Source organism: Amblyomma mixtum, chromosome 6 (assembly GCF_055824585.1).
Source record: "Amblyomma mixtum isolate Tamu chromosome 6, ASM5582458v1, whole genome shotgun sequence".
Classification (NCBI taxonomy): Eukaryota; Metazoa; Arthropoda; class Arachnida; order Ixodida; family Ixodidae; genus Amblyomma; species Amblyomma mixtum.
In genome coordinates this window covers 107,287,036-107,303,752 of record NC_143017.1, presented here as the reverse complement: position 1 = coordinate 107,303,752, position 16,717 = coordinate 107,287,036, and the positions used below count along the sequence as shown (strand labels likewise).

Sequence of the window (16,717 nt, the reverse complement as noted above, 5' to 3'; positions counted from 1 at the left end):
CGTCGCTATAGCAACATACATATCAATTGATTAATTACGATAATTAATCTCTCTAACTGGTGTTATTCAATTGGGCTAAACTTCCTCTTTCCGATGGTGTATTACATGTGGACATTCTTATGTTTACTTCTGATTACGCTCATTACTGTACTATGACGTCATCATAGTTAACCACGCTAACTAGTACGCGCCTATATACTATCTTAGTCTAGCGATCCAGCGGAGCTACGCCGCGGCGAAGCGCGGAGCTCAGCGCAGCGGCCACCCGTTTCTAGACGCAGATCCGGTTGCTAGGGACGCCGTTGCTAACCACCGGCAATACGCAGCAAAACTTTGGTTCGGACTAGCGTGGTAGAGCTTTCGCTTTAAATGACGGCAGCCTGCTACATCTTGCGAATCTCTACCCGACCCACCCACATAGACAAACAGTGTGCTCGAGTGGTAGTCGCGCTCTCCTGGCGCTCAGCAGAGACGACACAGAGTAACAGGCCCCTCACGTCGACGTGCAGCCACAGCCCGTGCCGCTGGCAGATGTCGGCGATCGGGTGGATTGGGTCGAAGGCGCCGATCACCGTCGACCCAGCGGTGCAGTTGACGAAGAAAGGCACGTGGCCGCGGGCCTTGGACGCCTGGATCTCTTTCTCCAGCACGTCCACCATCATGCGCCCGCTGCGAGACACAACCACACAGTGAATACTGGACAGTGCGCGCCAGTTCGGGGCTCCGATTTCCGGGACGGCAGGTTGGCATATTTTCGAAGACGTTATTTAAGTCAAGCACGCAGTTCATAACCAGTGCCAGTTAAATGCCGGTTAAATGTAGGGTGGTAAATACTTGGATGCGGAAGTGCGGTGACATGTTCCAGCGGTTTGGGAAACAAGAGAAGAAAAAAAAAACGAGCAAACAACTGGTTCCACTGGTGTCAGTTCAGGAAAAATACGGTTGATTCTCGTGCGCTGGGCGATTTCCAAAATCGATTCAATATTCTTGAACTGAGCGGAGCCGTTAAATAAATAATAGTTATTAAATGTGTTTCACATCTTTTGATAAAGCGCACGCATTACGTTTCAAAACTAGTCTCTCACGTGATGTGAATGGGACAAGAGCGCATGCACGTTTCTTTGTCTGGGTGGATGATCAAATAAATGTTCAGTTGAGAGTTAGTGCTCGCGTTGTGTGCTCACTGTCCGTCTTGTTTCCGCGCGCTTAACATATTTGATACTGTGTCACCAACTAGCCCAACGTTCTTCCCTTCTATTTAAGAAATTTTTTTGGCCTCACATCTCTTTGAATTGATTTGAAATACTGCGGAGCGATCGCTCGCCTGAATTTAATGCTGGAAACTCTTTCATCAGCGTGCGTTTAAGATATACTTCAAGTTTACTGCGACGCGTTTAAAAGGAAACGCATTTTATTACAGCTGACCCGTATATATGTAGCGCTCTGACTGATCGTGAAGGGGCACAATGTGGCACAAAAATCGCTAAGCTTTCTTACTATTCCGATCAGCGCAGCATGCTTTTCCCCAAAAAAGCAAAAGGCGTTTCGTGGAAAAACGTGTTGCATTCATCACAGTTGCGTTAATGAAAGTTTGTTTTGACGCTTCTTGTCACTGTTCCTGCGGGTTTCTTCGTTCTGTTGCTTTTGACACTGCTGTCCACAACTGCGTGCCCTTACATGTGTTAGTTTCCTTGCTCACTTGCTGACGTGTAAAATATGTCGGCCCACAGCACAAAACTTTAAAAAAAAAAATATTACAGATGCAAGCTACTGAACCAGCAACTCCTTGCGTACTACGGAGGGAGAAAAAAGGTGAGGGGAATAAGAGGGCGCCACTAGACCTGCGGCGTTCAGCAGTTTCTACAACGTGCACGCGCGTCCCACGACGACGAGGTGGGCGCCGCAGACGCAGCCACGCGGAGAAGCCGCTCACTTCGCGTGCAGAAGACGGCGCGCGGACGGGTCGCGGTAGCTGACTTTTAATAACGATGAATCACCGCCGCTGGCGCGTTTGCTCGCATCGCGCCCCGCACGTCGTTCCCCCGAATCCCCTTTGGTTCCCGTTCAATTTGCCGTTGGCGCACCGGCTTAGCGAAAACGACCGGCTTCTCCTCCCCATCTCCTACCCAAGGCCGGGCTCGCGCGCCTGGCTGCTTCCGGCGGCTCCGACTTCTACGCCGCGAAGCGCCGCCTCGCGTGCTGCTACAGTGTCTGACGGAGCCAGCGCCGGTAGCCGCACATGACACGTGACCAGTACTGTGCAGCGCCGCACAAACCGAGATCGAGCAGAAACTAGCCTGGCCAATGAAGTATAGCTGGGAAGTTGAAGAGAAGAAACCGCGATGGCCGCTTTTTCTGCCGTATTTGTGTCCGACTCAGCCCCAAAGTACGAGCTGTTCAAACCAGGTTTCTTGGCAGACGACACCGAGTGCAGCGGCACACGGACGCGCATATGCATTACAATCTTTTCGGCAAAGTTTCGAAGTTTAATCCTGCGCATGACCGGGCGACAAAAACAGTCCGGAGCTTACGGTGTGCTGCGCGGAACTAGGCACGCGAATGAAATTGAGGGAGGAGAGCACGGCTCAAAGGGAGGAGAGGAGGAAGGCGTCCGTCGTTATGCGCGCAGCGGGCAAATAATTAGCCCTCCTGGTCTGTCATCCGTTATCAGGCCCACGCCATATTAGCCGGCGACAATGGCCCGCGGTAGCAGCGCGGGAGCGCCGGCGGTGCACGACGATTAGTCGCCAGAGGTCGGGCTCGACGAGGAAGACGCGCTCCACAGCGCGACGTCAGGCACTGCTCACGGCTTCGGCGAACGAGTGTCACAGCGCATGCTGTTCAGGATTGCGCGCGGCTTTACGGATTTCCTCAATGCATTCACACGAGCGTCCGCAGTTAACGAAGCTGCTATTCGAACGTAAACGTCATCCTGTGCGGCAGAGCTTTGTGCAAATACAGTTTTCACGGAGTTGCGACGCTGGCGAAGTCGAGGCATCCCGCGTTTATCACTCGAATAACTATTTGCAGTCTACGTGCAACACCTGTTCTTGAAATAAAGTTAGAGGAGAATACTATAGCACAAGTGGACATCGATACTTTTCTCTCCTCGGACACAGCTTCTTTTAGTACTCACCACTTGTCGACGGGAATGGAGACCACGTTGTCAGTGCCCAGGCCGATGGTCGCGCCGGCACCTTTAACCGAGTAGTGGCTCTGCACAGAGATTCAAAAAATGGTTCATCGTTTAGCCCTGCAGCCGGAGCTATTATTTCATACTACCGGGCAACAGACGCTAACTGTTGAAAAGCTCGCTCACACGTAGTACATCGTGCGTGAGGCATAGGTGGAACTTAAAAAAAAAAAAAGTTCCAGAGACTCCAACTACCCCACGCCATACAAGCAACAGTAAGGGAACACAAACTGTTAAGCCATTTCATAGTATACAAAATTGATTTTCATGACACCTACATACGAGATGACACTCATAGAAATCATGACAAACGTGACACATTTGGAGAAAGGATTATGGTCGAGGAGGACAATGAAAGGCGCATTGTATTGAAAGAAAGCGCCTTTACTGCCACTCAGTCCTCGTGTGTGATGATCATCAGCTCTTGTCGAGATATTCTGGCTTGCAGCTGTGTAGCCTGGCTTGGGCGTGATGTAAATTGGCGCTTCCTGTAGCCGCTGAGCACGATATTCGCGTGTCCTCGTGGTCTTGCAAGACTTCAGAGCTACGGATGCCATTCTGATCAGCCACCATTTGTCGCCACTACGAGCCACCGTTCACAAGATTTTTATATGGGACTCTGAATGAAAGGGCGACGGCGTAAGCGACACAAACAAGCAACAGACCTGTATTTTATAGCATCATCAGCGTTGCTCGAGTTATAAGCTCTACTATATGGCCGCTCGTTACTCTTCTCTCAGGGGAAACAGAAGTCTCGGCCGTCACTTCCAGGGGTCCCTGTCCGTGATTTCATAATATTTATGTATTTTCAGTTGTTGCACCTTGCCCGGTTACGAGAGCAAGCGAAAAAGGCACTCGGGACGGTGGCCGCCCGAGCGGAATGCATCCGGCTCATTCCGCGCAACTGACTCCTGCCCGGCGTCCCCGTCGTCTAGCCGGCAGCAGACACGGCCCTCCAGCCACGCAGTGCCGCAGGTCCCGTGGGCGAGCCCAGCGCTGGAGCAGATGACGATGACGACCGAATTTCAGAGAGCGTAAGCGGCGCTCGCCGGTCTGGGCCCCATTGCAAGACGCCTTCCACATCCTCCTCCTCCTCCTCCTCCTCCTCCCGAATCCCTCATCTTGGGTTAGCTTTTTCCCTTCCCCTGTAATCATTCCGGGCGTAGTTTCTTTGTAGGCGGACAAAATGATCACTTTGTGGGAAGGGAAGACCGAGAGGGAGAGGGCAGGCGGGAGCTAAAGCGCGTGCCGCATAGATTACAGAATCTCCACCCGTTTCGTGTAACGTTTCCCGGGAAGGCGCGCCCAGCGAACACGCGTGACGGTGCGCCACCGAAAAGCGCGGGCAATTTGCAAGTTCTCCTCCCCTACCGCTTCCACCCACGTCAGCTTCCCCCTGCCACCACATTCTCCTCTGTCTCCCTCCCGCGCTCCCTTCTCCCCATGCAGGGCATTGTTTTGTCGAACCCAGCACGAGCGCGCGCACTGTTTGTTATCAGCGGCTAGCAGAACGTCGCCCTCACGCATTGGCGCCGCGCGCGCCGACGATTCATCGCTCGCTCCAGCGGGTCGAACTGGGAGGACGTCCGAAAAACGCGCGGCGTGTGCGAAATGACCGATGTGTCTCTCGATCGCCGCGTACCCGGAATTTCAGCCGAGTGCGCGTGGCCCTGCCAGCAATTTTCTCTGAACTATTTGGAGATCTTTGTCCCAGCCAGCGGCGGGTCATTGCCACGAATGGGTTTTAGTGAATTTATGAAACGCTTTCATTATGCAAACTATGCGGAGCACCGGGTGCTCCAGCGCCGAGTGTTCACGGGTTATCGTCAACCCTTGACTGCAGTGAAGGTTAAGGATGTGGTTCTTTGCGCTGAATTGCTTGGCACCAAAGGAGGTCGTTTTGGAAAATGCTACTGGGAAATGCTAGTCTGTCGCTGTGGAAACAAAAGTATTCTGCAAGAAAATCACCCCGTAGACGTTTGATATTTATCAGGACTTAATCTACTGATTTTCATGAGGTTCCATAACCTGAAGGGAAACAGCACGAGCGCTTCCTTGTTGTGCGCTATGGAACCTAATGTAATTACCCACTATCCCGAACCCTAACCCTACTGATCTTTACGCGCAAGGTTATCCTGCGAATACAGAAACATGAATTTATTCCGGGAATGAAACAGCAGAAGTCAGCATTAGGCGATGCCAGGAAAACTGTTTGCTGTCGACTGTTGTGCTTTCTCTTCATATCGACGTTATTATAGACGATTATTGGAACAAAGAACACTGAAAAGTTTTAGAAAAAAGTAACGCCATATTATTAGCAATCGTCGCGCCCATCCATAGTAATCTAGCTCAATCCTTAAAATGAGTATTATTTGCAGAAAGCTGCGCTATTAACCATTTATTTCAACTTTTCAGGCTTTCGGGTTCAGAACATTCACCAGCTGTGAATACCTAGACTTAATAATCAATATCCAATATATGTAGTGACCAAACATCCACCTATTAATATTGTACCGGGACAGCTGCACCCAAGGTCATCAAGCAGCTTTTGTCACAGGTGAATAAACGTGTTTTGTACTTGGCAGAGAGAAAGTATGTGTGTGTAAGTGCGTGTTGAAGATTGTTTTTGCATACAAGACAGCGATATGTACTGCACTCAAGAGAGCATTTGAACAGCAACGTTGCTTCACGACAGTAATGTGCTAACGTATCACTGAATAACACTGCACTAAACCTGGTGACGCGCGTGTTCAGAACACACCAGCCTGGAGAGTAAATTAATTTAGTGCCCATTAATTGCGCGCAGTGTGACCGAGGAATGCGCCTTAGCTGCTGGCTTGCTAGTTCACTGTTCGTGTAAGTCATCGACTGGTGTTTTGCTGTGAACTGACATGCATGATGCGTTGCTCTTTCCCAATGGCACCTGCCTCTCTTTTTTTTCCTTTGAATTCACACAGATATATGAGCAAAACATGAGCTAGTTTTTTAAGAGGAAACTGCAGGCTTCAGTGCTGGAGAAGTCTACTCACGTTAGACAACGTTGCTAGCATACAGGAGCAATAAAAGTGCTTGCTTTAGAATATTCGTATAATGGGGTCAGTATTGGTGATGCATCGGTGTATTGCCTCCATTGCTGGATGGAACAGCGAACTTCCTCATATATTTGAGCACTCAGAGGCTGACATCATCCCGCCATCCCTTCCCATCATCCAGCAACCTGCCTTGCGCAAGGGCGCTTCACTGCGCAGGTACTCTTAGTGCTAGGGTGCATCCACAGAAGAACATCTCCAGAAAAAAAAGATAAACAGCACTGGTGAAACAGCACAGTGACCTTCCTGCCGCTGTCTGCTGATGTGGCCGGGTACGTAAGCATGTTTGCTTTCAGACGTCATGTTGGGGTGCCGGTTCAAACTTACTGATACAACCGATCTCATTTTTTCGGTTGTGCTGCCATTTAAGCACCGGTTTGAGTTACGTTTGAACCACATACATTATTACTTCTGCGAAAACTTGGCAGTCGGCCGCGAAATATACTTTCCGCACAAAAAATTATTTTCCTTACCGCGTAGAATAGATTCTTTCTTCTCTATATACTCTATGATTTCTGAAAACAAAAACGATATGCATTTGAATTTACTACATACCGTTATGGTTGCTTTCTGCGGCTTACTGTTCACAGAGTCAGCAAGCCGTGATTATAACCATGATCTTTTCAGCATAACTTGAGTGGCGAGTTGTATTGTGGTTCTTGAGCGATCTGACGCCAGATTGATTAAAAGTGAATAAAAAAAATTAACTGCGAGCAGCTGCGTGGCACAAATTGTACGAAAAAACGTCAGCTTTCTTTCTGGAAGCAAAGTCGCGTAATTCTCAGGAATCACGCCCGACTTGCGTCATGCATCGCGCAGCCTTCGTACTCCGAACGCGCGCAATCGGCCGCTTGCCAACCGGAATCAGGAAAGACCATGTAGAAGAGACGAGAGGTGCTTTCGTCTCATCCTGCAGCCCGTACCAAATCCTGCTCGGGTCGGGATCCGTGTGCGATATAACTGCGTGCCCGACACCGGCAGTTCGGAGTCAGAAATACGGCGCATTTTTTTTCTTCTTCAACCCTCACCCTCGAACAACTGGAGCGGTGTGCTGCTACGCACCACCGCGAGGAGTTTTCAGTGAGCCCCCATATTAACTTTCCGGCTTGCTGAACATTGAAACAAGGAACGCGTTCAGTCTCGTTCCTGCTGGCGGCTCTCAGCTTGCGGTGAAGTGACGCCGAAATAACGAGCGTAAGCGAGTGGGATAAAGAAAGAGAGAGAGAGAGCGGAGTCGCGAAGAACAACAGCGCAGTCGGAGGACGATGTCCGCTGGGCGGGAAGGGATTTGACGGTGAGAACGGCTGAGCGCGTTCCTGGGTGCGGAGACCGGGAGCGGCGTGCTGCCGGCGGAGTATGATCACCGAACGCGGGTGGATCACGGACTGGGCTCGCGCGCAGTCGGCGCAGGGCCCCGATCACGGGCGTCGTATCGCGGGGGAAGCTGTGATCGAACCTGGGATTACAAACGATACCACCGCGCGCTTCGCTTCCTCTCCCTGGGCGATCCCCTGCCTAGCCCCCGAGCCACCCTTCTTCCCTTCTACGGACAGTTGTTTCAAGGGACCGTGGGGTGTAGGATGGGAGGGAGGCCTAATCCGCGCAAGATGGGCTCTCCCGTGCCGCCCAACGCGCCGATCAATCTCGCGCAGCGAGAACCACTTCATGGCTCCCCGGAGGTAAGTAATTACGCTGACAGCCGCGATTGATTCTCCGTCGACCGCGGCCCAGTCTGCACCCCGCTCTGCCCGTGCGACCCTTGGCTCGTGGTGCGGCAGAGGTCCCCGGGAGGACGTGTTCCGGGCTCCGGCCCCAGCGAACGCGCGCCGATAGAAAACAGACCGTCGCTGGCAGATGAGAGGGCACATTGCAACGCTCGTGAACGCCTCCACTCCCACGGTTGTGTCGGAGACTCGCATCCTCCTTGTTGGTCATGCGCGACTTCTGCTCCCGCTGTTTAAGGCAGTACCGTTTACTTGCCGGAAGTTATTAATTTTATGTCGCTTGGACTGCCTATTATCTTCTTTTGTAGAGACAGAAAGTTCAAAAAAAAAATGGAGTACCGTTACTTGTGAAGGTTAAGAGAAAGCTATGATTGTGCTTTCTTGACTTTTCTCACTGAATACGTGAGTGGCCAACTGTAACACTTATTACTCTTTTATATTGTCACGACCAGAGGAGCCGTGAAGGTAGACGTCGAGAAGAACCCAAGACTGGGAGCCCTTTTTTAATTATGGAGCCAGCTTCCACGACACAGAACAGAACAGCGCGCCACGAGAGCCCACTGCCGCTTCGTCGTCGTCTTCGACTCAGCGCGGAGGCCACGCGGCGCGTTAGGCGCGTGGCATTATTCCCCCCCGCGAAAGCAAACATCGTCTCGATGTGGAATGGGGTATGTACAGTGAGGGGAGGAGGAACAAAAAAAAAAAAGACTGGGGGTGAGGTGAATTATACAGTGCGCTCTAGATGACATGCAGGGAGGGTCAAGTTCACCCGTGGGGTAAGGGGAAAAGGTACGAAACAGCGTTAACACAGCGCTCAGTCACGCGAAAAGTACGGCTTTAAGCGCACTACATGCACGATTTCAGGCCGTTGACGCTGAGGGCCGGCGACCACAGTTCCATGGGGGACAACTTCGTAGTTGACGCTGTTCAGGCGGCGCAGGACTCTGTACGGGCCAAAATACCTATTTAAAAGCTTTTCGCACAATCCCTTGCGGCGCACTGGTGTCCACACCCACACGTGGTCGCCCGGCTCGTAGTGCACGTCCCTGTGCCGAAGGTTATAGTGTCGGGCATCGGCGGATTGCTGGTCCTTGATGTGCAAGCGGGCCAGCTGACGGGCCTGCTCTGCTTGCTCCACGAAGTGGCCAGCTTCAGGGGGAAGCTCTGCGTTGCCGTACGGCAGCATGGCGTCTAGCATCATGCGGACCTCCCTGCCATACACGAGACGGAACGGGGTGAACTGGGTGGTTTCCTGCGTCGCGGTATTATAAGCGAAGGTGACGTACGGCAAGACCTCATCCCAGGCTTTGTGTTCAACGTCGACGTACATCGAGATCATGTCCGCCAATGTTTTGTTGAGCCGTTCCGTTAGACCATTGGTTTGGGGATGATACGCTGTTGTCGGTCGATGAGCAGTATGGCTAAGCGCTAAGATGTCACGTAGGAGTCGGGCTGTAAACGCCTTGCCTCGGTCAGTAATGACGGCCGATGGGGCGCCGTGTCTAAGCACGATGTCGTGCATAAAGAAGTGGGCAACTTCGGCGGCAGTACCTCGCGCCAGGGCCTTCGTTTCAGCGTAGCGAGTCAAGTAGTCTGTGGCGACTACGATCCACTTGTGGCCGGAATACGAGAGAGGAAATGGCCCCAGAAGGTCCATGCCGACTCTGTCGAATGGTATTTGTGGCGGCTCGATGCACTGAAGCAGTCCAGGAGGCTTGAGCGCGGGTTTTTTTCGCCGCTGGCATTGCCGGCATGTCCGGACATAATGCTTGACACTTGAAGTTAGGTTGGGCCAGTAATAGTTCTGCCGGATTCGGGATAAGGTGCGGGTAACTCCAAGGTGGCCGGAAGTCGGTTCATCATGGCAGGCAAGGAGGACTTCATCCCGCAGATCAGACGGTATGACGAGCAGGTAAGTTGTCGGACTTGAAGTAGAGTTCTTTTTATAAAGCACCCCTCTCCGCAGGCAGAACGACGATAGTCCACGAGCTAGGTTTCGTGGTATCTCAGGGCACCCACCTTCGAGATGTTCGATGAGCAGACGGAGCTCGGCGTCGGCACGCTGTCTGGAAACGAGCTCAGATGTGCTGACCGCTCCAAGGAAGCTATCATCGTCGGTGGTGTCTTGCGGAGGAGGTTCGACGGGAGCGCGTGACAAGGTATCAGCGTCGGTGTGTTTCCGGCCTGACTTGTAGGTGACGGTGAAATCGAATTCCTGCAGGCGTAATGCCCAACGTGCTAGGCGGCCGCAAGGGTCCTTTAAATTTTTCAGCCAGCACAGCGAGTGGTGGTCGGTGACGATACGAAACGGTCTGCCATAGAGGTATGGGCGGAACTTGGCGGCGGCCCAGACTACCGCTAAACATTCTTTTTCCGTGGTAGAGTAGTTCAACTCAGCACGCGACAGCGCGCGGCTGGCGTAGGCAATTACTTTGTCGACACCGTTTTGCCGCTGAACTAGAACGGCGCCAAGACCGACGTTGCTCGCATCCGTGTGCACCTCCGTATCGGCATCTTCGTCGAAATGTGCCAGGATGGGCGGTGATTGGAGTAGGCGTCGTAACTCGTCGAAGGCAGTCTGTTGTTCGTTGCCCCAAGAAAATGACGTGTCATCACGGGTTAGGAGAGTCAGAGGGCTGGCGAGCTGGGCGAAGTTTCTAATGAAGCGGCGATAATAGGAGCACAGGCCCAGAAAACGTCGGACTGCTTTTTTGTGGGAGGGGACCGGAAAGGCAGCAACGGCAGCAAGCTTCTCTGGGTCAGCGCGGATTCCGTCAGCACTAATGACGTGCCCGAGGAACTTCAGTTCGGTGAACCCAAAGTGGCATTTTTCTGGTTTGAGGGAGAGGTTGGCGGATCGGACGGCTTTGAGGACAGTCCTGAGGCGGTGCAGATGTTCCGTGAACGTTGCGGAAAAAATGATGACATCGTCAAGATAAACAAGACAGGTCTGCCACTTCAAACCGGTGAGAACGGTGTCCATCATTCTTTGGAACGTGGCAGGAGCACAGCAGAGCCCGAATGGGAGGACGCGAAATTCATACAGCCCGTCCGGTGTAATGAATGCGGTTTTCTCACGGTCCCTCTCATCAACTTCTATCTGCCAATAACCACTTCTGAGGTCGACCGAAGAGAAGTACTTGGCTTGACGAAGTCGGTCGAGGGAGTCGTCGATACGCGGTAGCGGGTACACGTCTTTCTTGGTCACACTGTTCAGCTTCCTGTAGTCGACGCAGAACCGTAGTGTCCCGTCTTTCTTTTTCACGAGGACGACAGGAGACGACCACGGACTGCTTGACGGTTGGATGACGCCGTCTGTGAGCATCTCTTCGACCTGTGTTTGAATAGCATCTCGCTCACGAGGGGACACACGATAGGGCTGCTGATGGATGGGTCGGGCTCCTTCATGCGTGATAATGCGGTGTTTAACGATCGACGTTTGGCGCACTTTGGACGACGACGTGAAACAGGCACCAAACTCCCGCAAGAGGTCCTGGAGTTGCCTCTTTTCAGTGGGTGGAAGGCCAGGATTTATGTCTACGCTGGTGACCGCTTCGGCGTCAGCTTCAGGTGTGTCCTCCGCACAAGCAAAGCATTCGGCCACTTCCTGAACATGGTCGACGTAAGCGATGGCTGTGCCACGGAACAGATGTCGATGTTCATTGCAGAAGTTGGTGACAAGGACCTCTGTACAACCTTCATGAAAGGATCCAAGGCCCCGTGCCACCGCAACCCCCTTAGTGAGTACGAGGGAGACATTAGGCTCGACAACCCGGAGTCCCCTATGTGGCTCGTCGCAGGTAACTCTCGTGAGAATGCTGGCACGTGGTGGCACCGTATATAACGTTATCGTCGGCGACTCGCAGGGCGGACCGAGAACCCTGGTGCGCTGGTTCTTCTGTGGCCATTGCGGTAGAAAACGTCACCAAGCGGTTCGGGAGGTCTATGATAACACCGTGCTCGCGAAGAAAGTCGATGCCAAGGATGACATCGCGAGAACATTCGCGGAGAACGAGAAACGTGGCAACGAATGTGCAGCCTCGAACCGTAACCCGGGCCGCACACATGCCGAGTGGTGCGACAAGATGTCCGCCTGCCGTGCGTATGTCGGGACCGTCCCAGGGTGTCGTCACTTTTTTCAGGGCCGTCGCAAGCCGTCCGCTAAGGATAGAGTAATCTGCGCCCGTATCGACCAACGCGCTAACCTCCTTTGTGTCGACGAGAACAGGGATATCCAAAGAGACCCTTCCTTCAGCGCGGCCCGTCGATGGCTGTTGTGGATGACTCAGTCGGTGCGGCGGCGGAAACTGGTCGGCGACTGGGGTTGCGTCGTCGGGTCGATTCAAGCGGCGGGTTGAGGGAAACTCTTCGGCGATGCGGCGTTCGGCGTCGGGGCGATTGGGTACGTGCGGCGGCGGAAGCGGGTCGGCGATTGGGGTTAGGGCATCGCGGCGAGTCGAAAGGCGCGTCGGGGAAAACAGCGCAGCGTTGCGGCATCCGACGTCGGGGCGATTAAGTTGCGGCGGCGGTGGAAGCTTTGCGTCGGAACGGCGTTCGGCGGCCTCGCCTCCAAAGGCCGCCGGAGCTAGTTTTCCCGACGAGGGCTCGAGGAACCACGTTGTCCTGAGGCGAAACGGGACCCAGAGGGCGAAGACCGGCGTGGAGAGGGCGACCGCGACTCGCGGCGCGGAGGAGATGGTGAACTACGCTGGCGGGTGACATACTCGGCGATGTCTTGAGGGCGCTCTCCAGGGCGTGGACGGGGGCTGTCGACAGAAAAACCGCGTAGTCCCATTGCGCGATAGGGGCACCGCCGGTAGAGATGGCCGGCCTCACCACAGTGGTAGCAGAGCGGGCGTTGATCCGGAGTGCGCCAGAGGTCAGTCTTCCGCGGTGCCTGGCGCCGATCCGCCCAGTAAGGAGTAGGCTGAGCAGAGTGCACCGCGACCAATGGTGCGGTGTAAGGCGAAGGCCCAGGAGATGGGGCCGCGCGGCGCACGACGTCCGCGTACGTGACTGGCTGGACCGGAGTCGGGTACGGCGCGGGATCGTATGGAGTCGGTTGCGGCGCCGGCACAACTGCAGCGTCTGGTGCTCTGAGGGCCTGCCGGACTTCCTCGCGGATGACGCTGGTGACGGAATCGACGCGAGGGGCAAAGGTTCCTTGAAGGTGCTGCAGCTCCTCGCGGACCACTGAACGGATGAGTTCGCGAAGGGAGTCCGGATTCGTCCTGGGATCATGGTCGAATCGGTCCAACGTTGACAGTGTCGACGACGGACGCAGTTGCCGGGCGTACTGTTGCGATCTCTGCTGCAGCAATTTCTCCATGTGGACGGCCTCGGCCAGAAACTCCGCGACGGTGTTGGGCGGGTTCCGCACGAGGCCGGAAAAGAGCTGGTCTTTCACGCCGCGCATGAGGTGCCGCAGCTTTTTTTCTTCAGGCATGGCCGGATCGGCGCGATGGCAAAGACGCGTCACATCCTCGACGTACATGGCAACACCCTCATTGGGAAGCTGCATTCTAGAGGACAGGGTACGCTCCGCGCTCTCCCGGCGGTCGCTGTTGGCGTACGTACTCAGGAGCTGACGTCGAAAGTCCTGCCACGTCGAGAAAGTAGCCTCACGGTTTTCGAACCAGGTACGTGCAGAGTCCTCAAGGCTAAAGTACACGTTACGCAGCTTTGTAGCGGCGTCCCAGCAGTTGAAGGTCGCAACCCGTTCGTAGTGCGCCAACCAATCTTCTGCATCTTCAAACAGGTCACCGTGAAAGGGCTTAGGCGTTCGTGGGGTCTGAAGAGTGAGATAGGTAGGGCTGGCTGCAGGAACAGTCGGAGGCAGGGCGGGTATTGGCGTCGCCATGAGCGTAGGGGTAGTCGATGGCTCACCGACAAAAGGGAGGGCCTCGGGGGACAAGCCTCGGATCCTCCGGCTGGCACGATGGACAGGGGTGGTCACAAGAGGCGGGCGTGTCGAGTCGTCCTCAGGAGTAGGGAGCATCGGCCGCACCTCCACCAGTGTCACGACCAGAGGAGCCGTGAAGGTAGACGTCGAGAAGAACCCAAGACTGGGAGCCCTTTTTTAATTATGGAGCCAGCTTCCACGACACAGAACAGAACAGCGCGCCACGAGAGCCCACTGCCGCTTCGTCGTCGTCTTCGACTCAGCGCGGAGGCCACGCGGCGCGTTAGGCGCGTGGCAATATGCTAGATCAGCTCAGCGTCAGCCTCATCACTTTAGTGCAGGGTCACTTCGTGCTGTCTGCGTATTGCCCATTTTCTCCTGGGGATATCACGACAGGTGGCTTTCACGAATGACCCAATGTAAAAGTCATGCACTGATAACGGCTTCGACCTTCGTAATATGCATTATAGACCAGGCACAGAAGATCTGGAATAGGAAGGAAAAGTATTGATGGTGCGGGAAACTTCCTGCAGGAAACTGAACCTAACTGATGTGAATCAGAGGCTGAATCGTTTAGTGGTAGGAAGCTCGACTTAGCTTAGACGGCGCGCCAAGATAGGCGTCGATATGTAAAATAAGAATACGAAACTTCCCGTGCAAGCAATTTATGCCGCAATGGAGGACTCAACGCAATAGTGAATGCAAGCTTGAAGAGAGAGAATAGTGGAAAGAGCAACCTCGAGCGCTGCGTGTCAAGTGTGACCGTCTTCTCAGGAACAAATTTCTTATCTCTGAATAAGCAGCTTTTGCTGCAACGCAACTAGTCTACAAAATGATAGCCTGTTTTTCCTCTTTGTACTGCAGAGCGGAAAAAAAAAAAGACGACGATGCCCTGAGCAAAAACAAAAAGACGTTGAAACAAAAATGGCAGAACAATTCGAAACACAACACTGCGCTTTATTTTTTTACTGTCTGTTCCCCACTTCCCGCTCTTGTCCTCCGCTGTTCTTGCAAGCTGCGGTTCCTTCCCCCGGCCCTACACCGAGCAGTCAGTGACTGCAGTTTCCTGCCGACAAGCTGCAGGCTGCGCTGGCTTCGGCAGCGGTCGCAGCGAGCACAACGTGCACGCGCCAGCCGTGCTGACTCACACTGCGCAGCACGTCAAAATGACAACCGGAGTGCTCGCACGAAGCGGCTGATGAAAAGACACAGAAGCACGGGCGTACACCCACGCACACAAAAGAAAAAAAAAAAAACAGGCTGGAACAGTACACACCAGGAACTGTCGCGAAACTGGGCGCCGTCGCAAAAGAGCCACTTTGGCCAAGAGCGGGAGGTGGAGGAGGGAGGGGAGGAGAACAAGCTGCTGCCACCGCTGCGCGCGCGCTCTGCGCCGAAAAAGGAAGCAGCAGCCGCATGTGTGCGCCCAGCGCGTGTTCCGGGCGAAATGAAACCAATAAGGCACGCGCCGATTAGTGCCGGACACGCGCGCGTGGGGGAGACAGGGGGCGCGGCTCGCCTCGCCGCAAGCTGTCGCCACCGTCGCTGTTTCTGCTGTGCGCGCTTCCCCCGATCGGCGCCCTTTCCCTCGCTTCTCTACCCCCGATTTCCTCCATTGTTTCCCGTTTTTCCATTCTGATCGCATTCGGTCGTCGTGAAGAAGACGGCATGCGTCCCTCTTACGCGGGCTGTCAGCGTACGTGACGGAACGGGAGCGCCATCGGCAGCCGTTGCCGACCTTCTGATTATTTTACATCGCTTACAGGCCAGTACCATCCAAGTTTTACGTTGTGGGTGTCACCTCACGTTAAATCTGCGTTGTGCGCGAAAGGCAATGTTTTCTAAAGTTGTCTCCAAGAACACTGAGTAGGATATTTTGCACAGACTATTCACTTTTCTAGATGCGCTAGATGTTTTTATCTTCCTTTCGTTTGAATCTGTTTGGCCAAACACCGAAGGGTGAAGAAAGTTGTTCCGTGCTCTCAATGGCAGAGGTCCACTCACGTCTTCGGAGGTGTACATGACGAGCTGTGGCAGGGCCTTAAGTCCCAGTGTCTTGTAGTTCGGGAACATCTTGTGCCGCGCCGCTAAAACGGCGTACAAGTTGGACACCGAGCCGCCTGCACAGAAAATAAGAGAGAGGAGGGAGGATGTTAAGAAGAAGCAAGAAGCCAAGAAGGCCGAACGCTTCTTTATTTTCTTGCTACCTCTGCAACCCCTCATGACGGGGCACTTTCATTTGGCTGGTTACTCAAAAGACTTCGGAAGTTGTTCGTTCCACAGTGAATAAACGATAGTATCTACGATGTAACATTACTCTCGCTCAATCTATTACTTCGAAAACTTAAACCCACCTTAAATCGAGCAATAAATTTGTTCTATCTAAACACTTTGCGTGTGTGTGGCTCGAAAAAATGCTCTGCGGCAATTTCTCGAGGCGTATTGGTGAAATATCGCACAATAAATGATCCCGCTAGAAAAAACTTGACAAAGTTATCGCGGCTGAATCGAACGCAAATCTGGATTTTTTAGACGCCCATACTGTCGCTTGATCAACTGAATATTCGAGTAAGATGGTAATTGTATGGCGCCTGGTGAAAATTCTTTTTTGATTCATTCAAGATGCATAATATGCCTCTACCCACAAGGGCATTGGACCTCTTTGTAAATGTTAATTTGGACGCATTTAGTTTTGCGATGGTCTTCACGAACGACTGAGAATACTAGCGACAAACGATTATGACGCACTACCTTTGCCTATGTGTATTTGTATTTTGTTGCATGCGTACTAGATGAAAAACGTTTGGGA

At 53.3% G+C, this 16,717-nt stretch overlaps 1 protein-coding gene across 1 annotated transcript in view; it reads right to left on the bottom strand.

Annotated features, from left to right (window-relative positions):
• Window positions 1–16,717, bottom strand: part of Gad1 (glutamate decarboxylase) — a 95,771-nt gene that overhangs the window by 17,942 nt on the left and 61,112 nt on the right. Inside the window, exons 5-7 of the mRNA XM_089548678.1 lie at window positions 15,913–16,028; window positions 3,137–3,216; window positions 498–669 (exon numbers count right to left, since the gene is read on the bottom strand). Of these exons, the coding sequence (XP_089404804.1) occupies window positions 498–669; window positions 3,137–3,216; window positions 15,913–16,028 (368 nt within the window). The remainder of the gene's footprint in view (window positions 1–497; window positions 670–3,136; window positions 3,217–15,912; window positions 16,029–16,717) is intronic.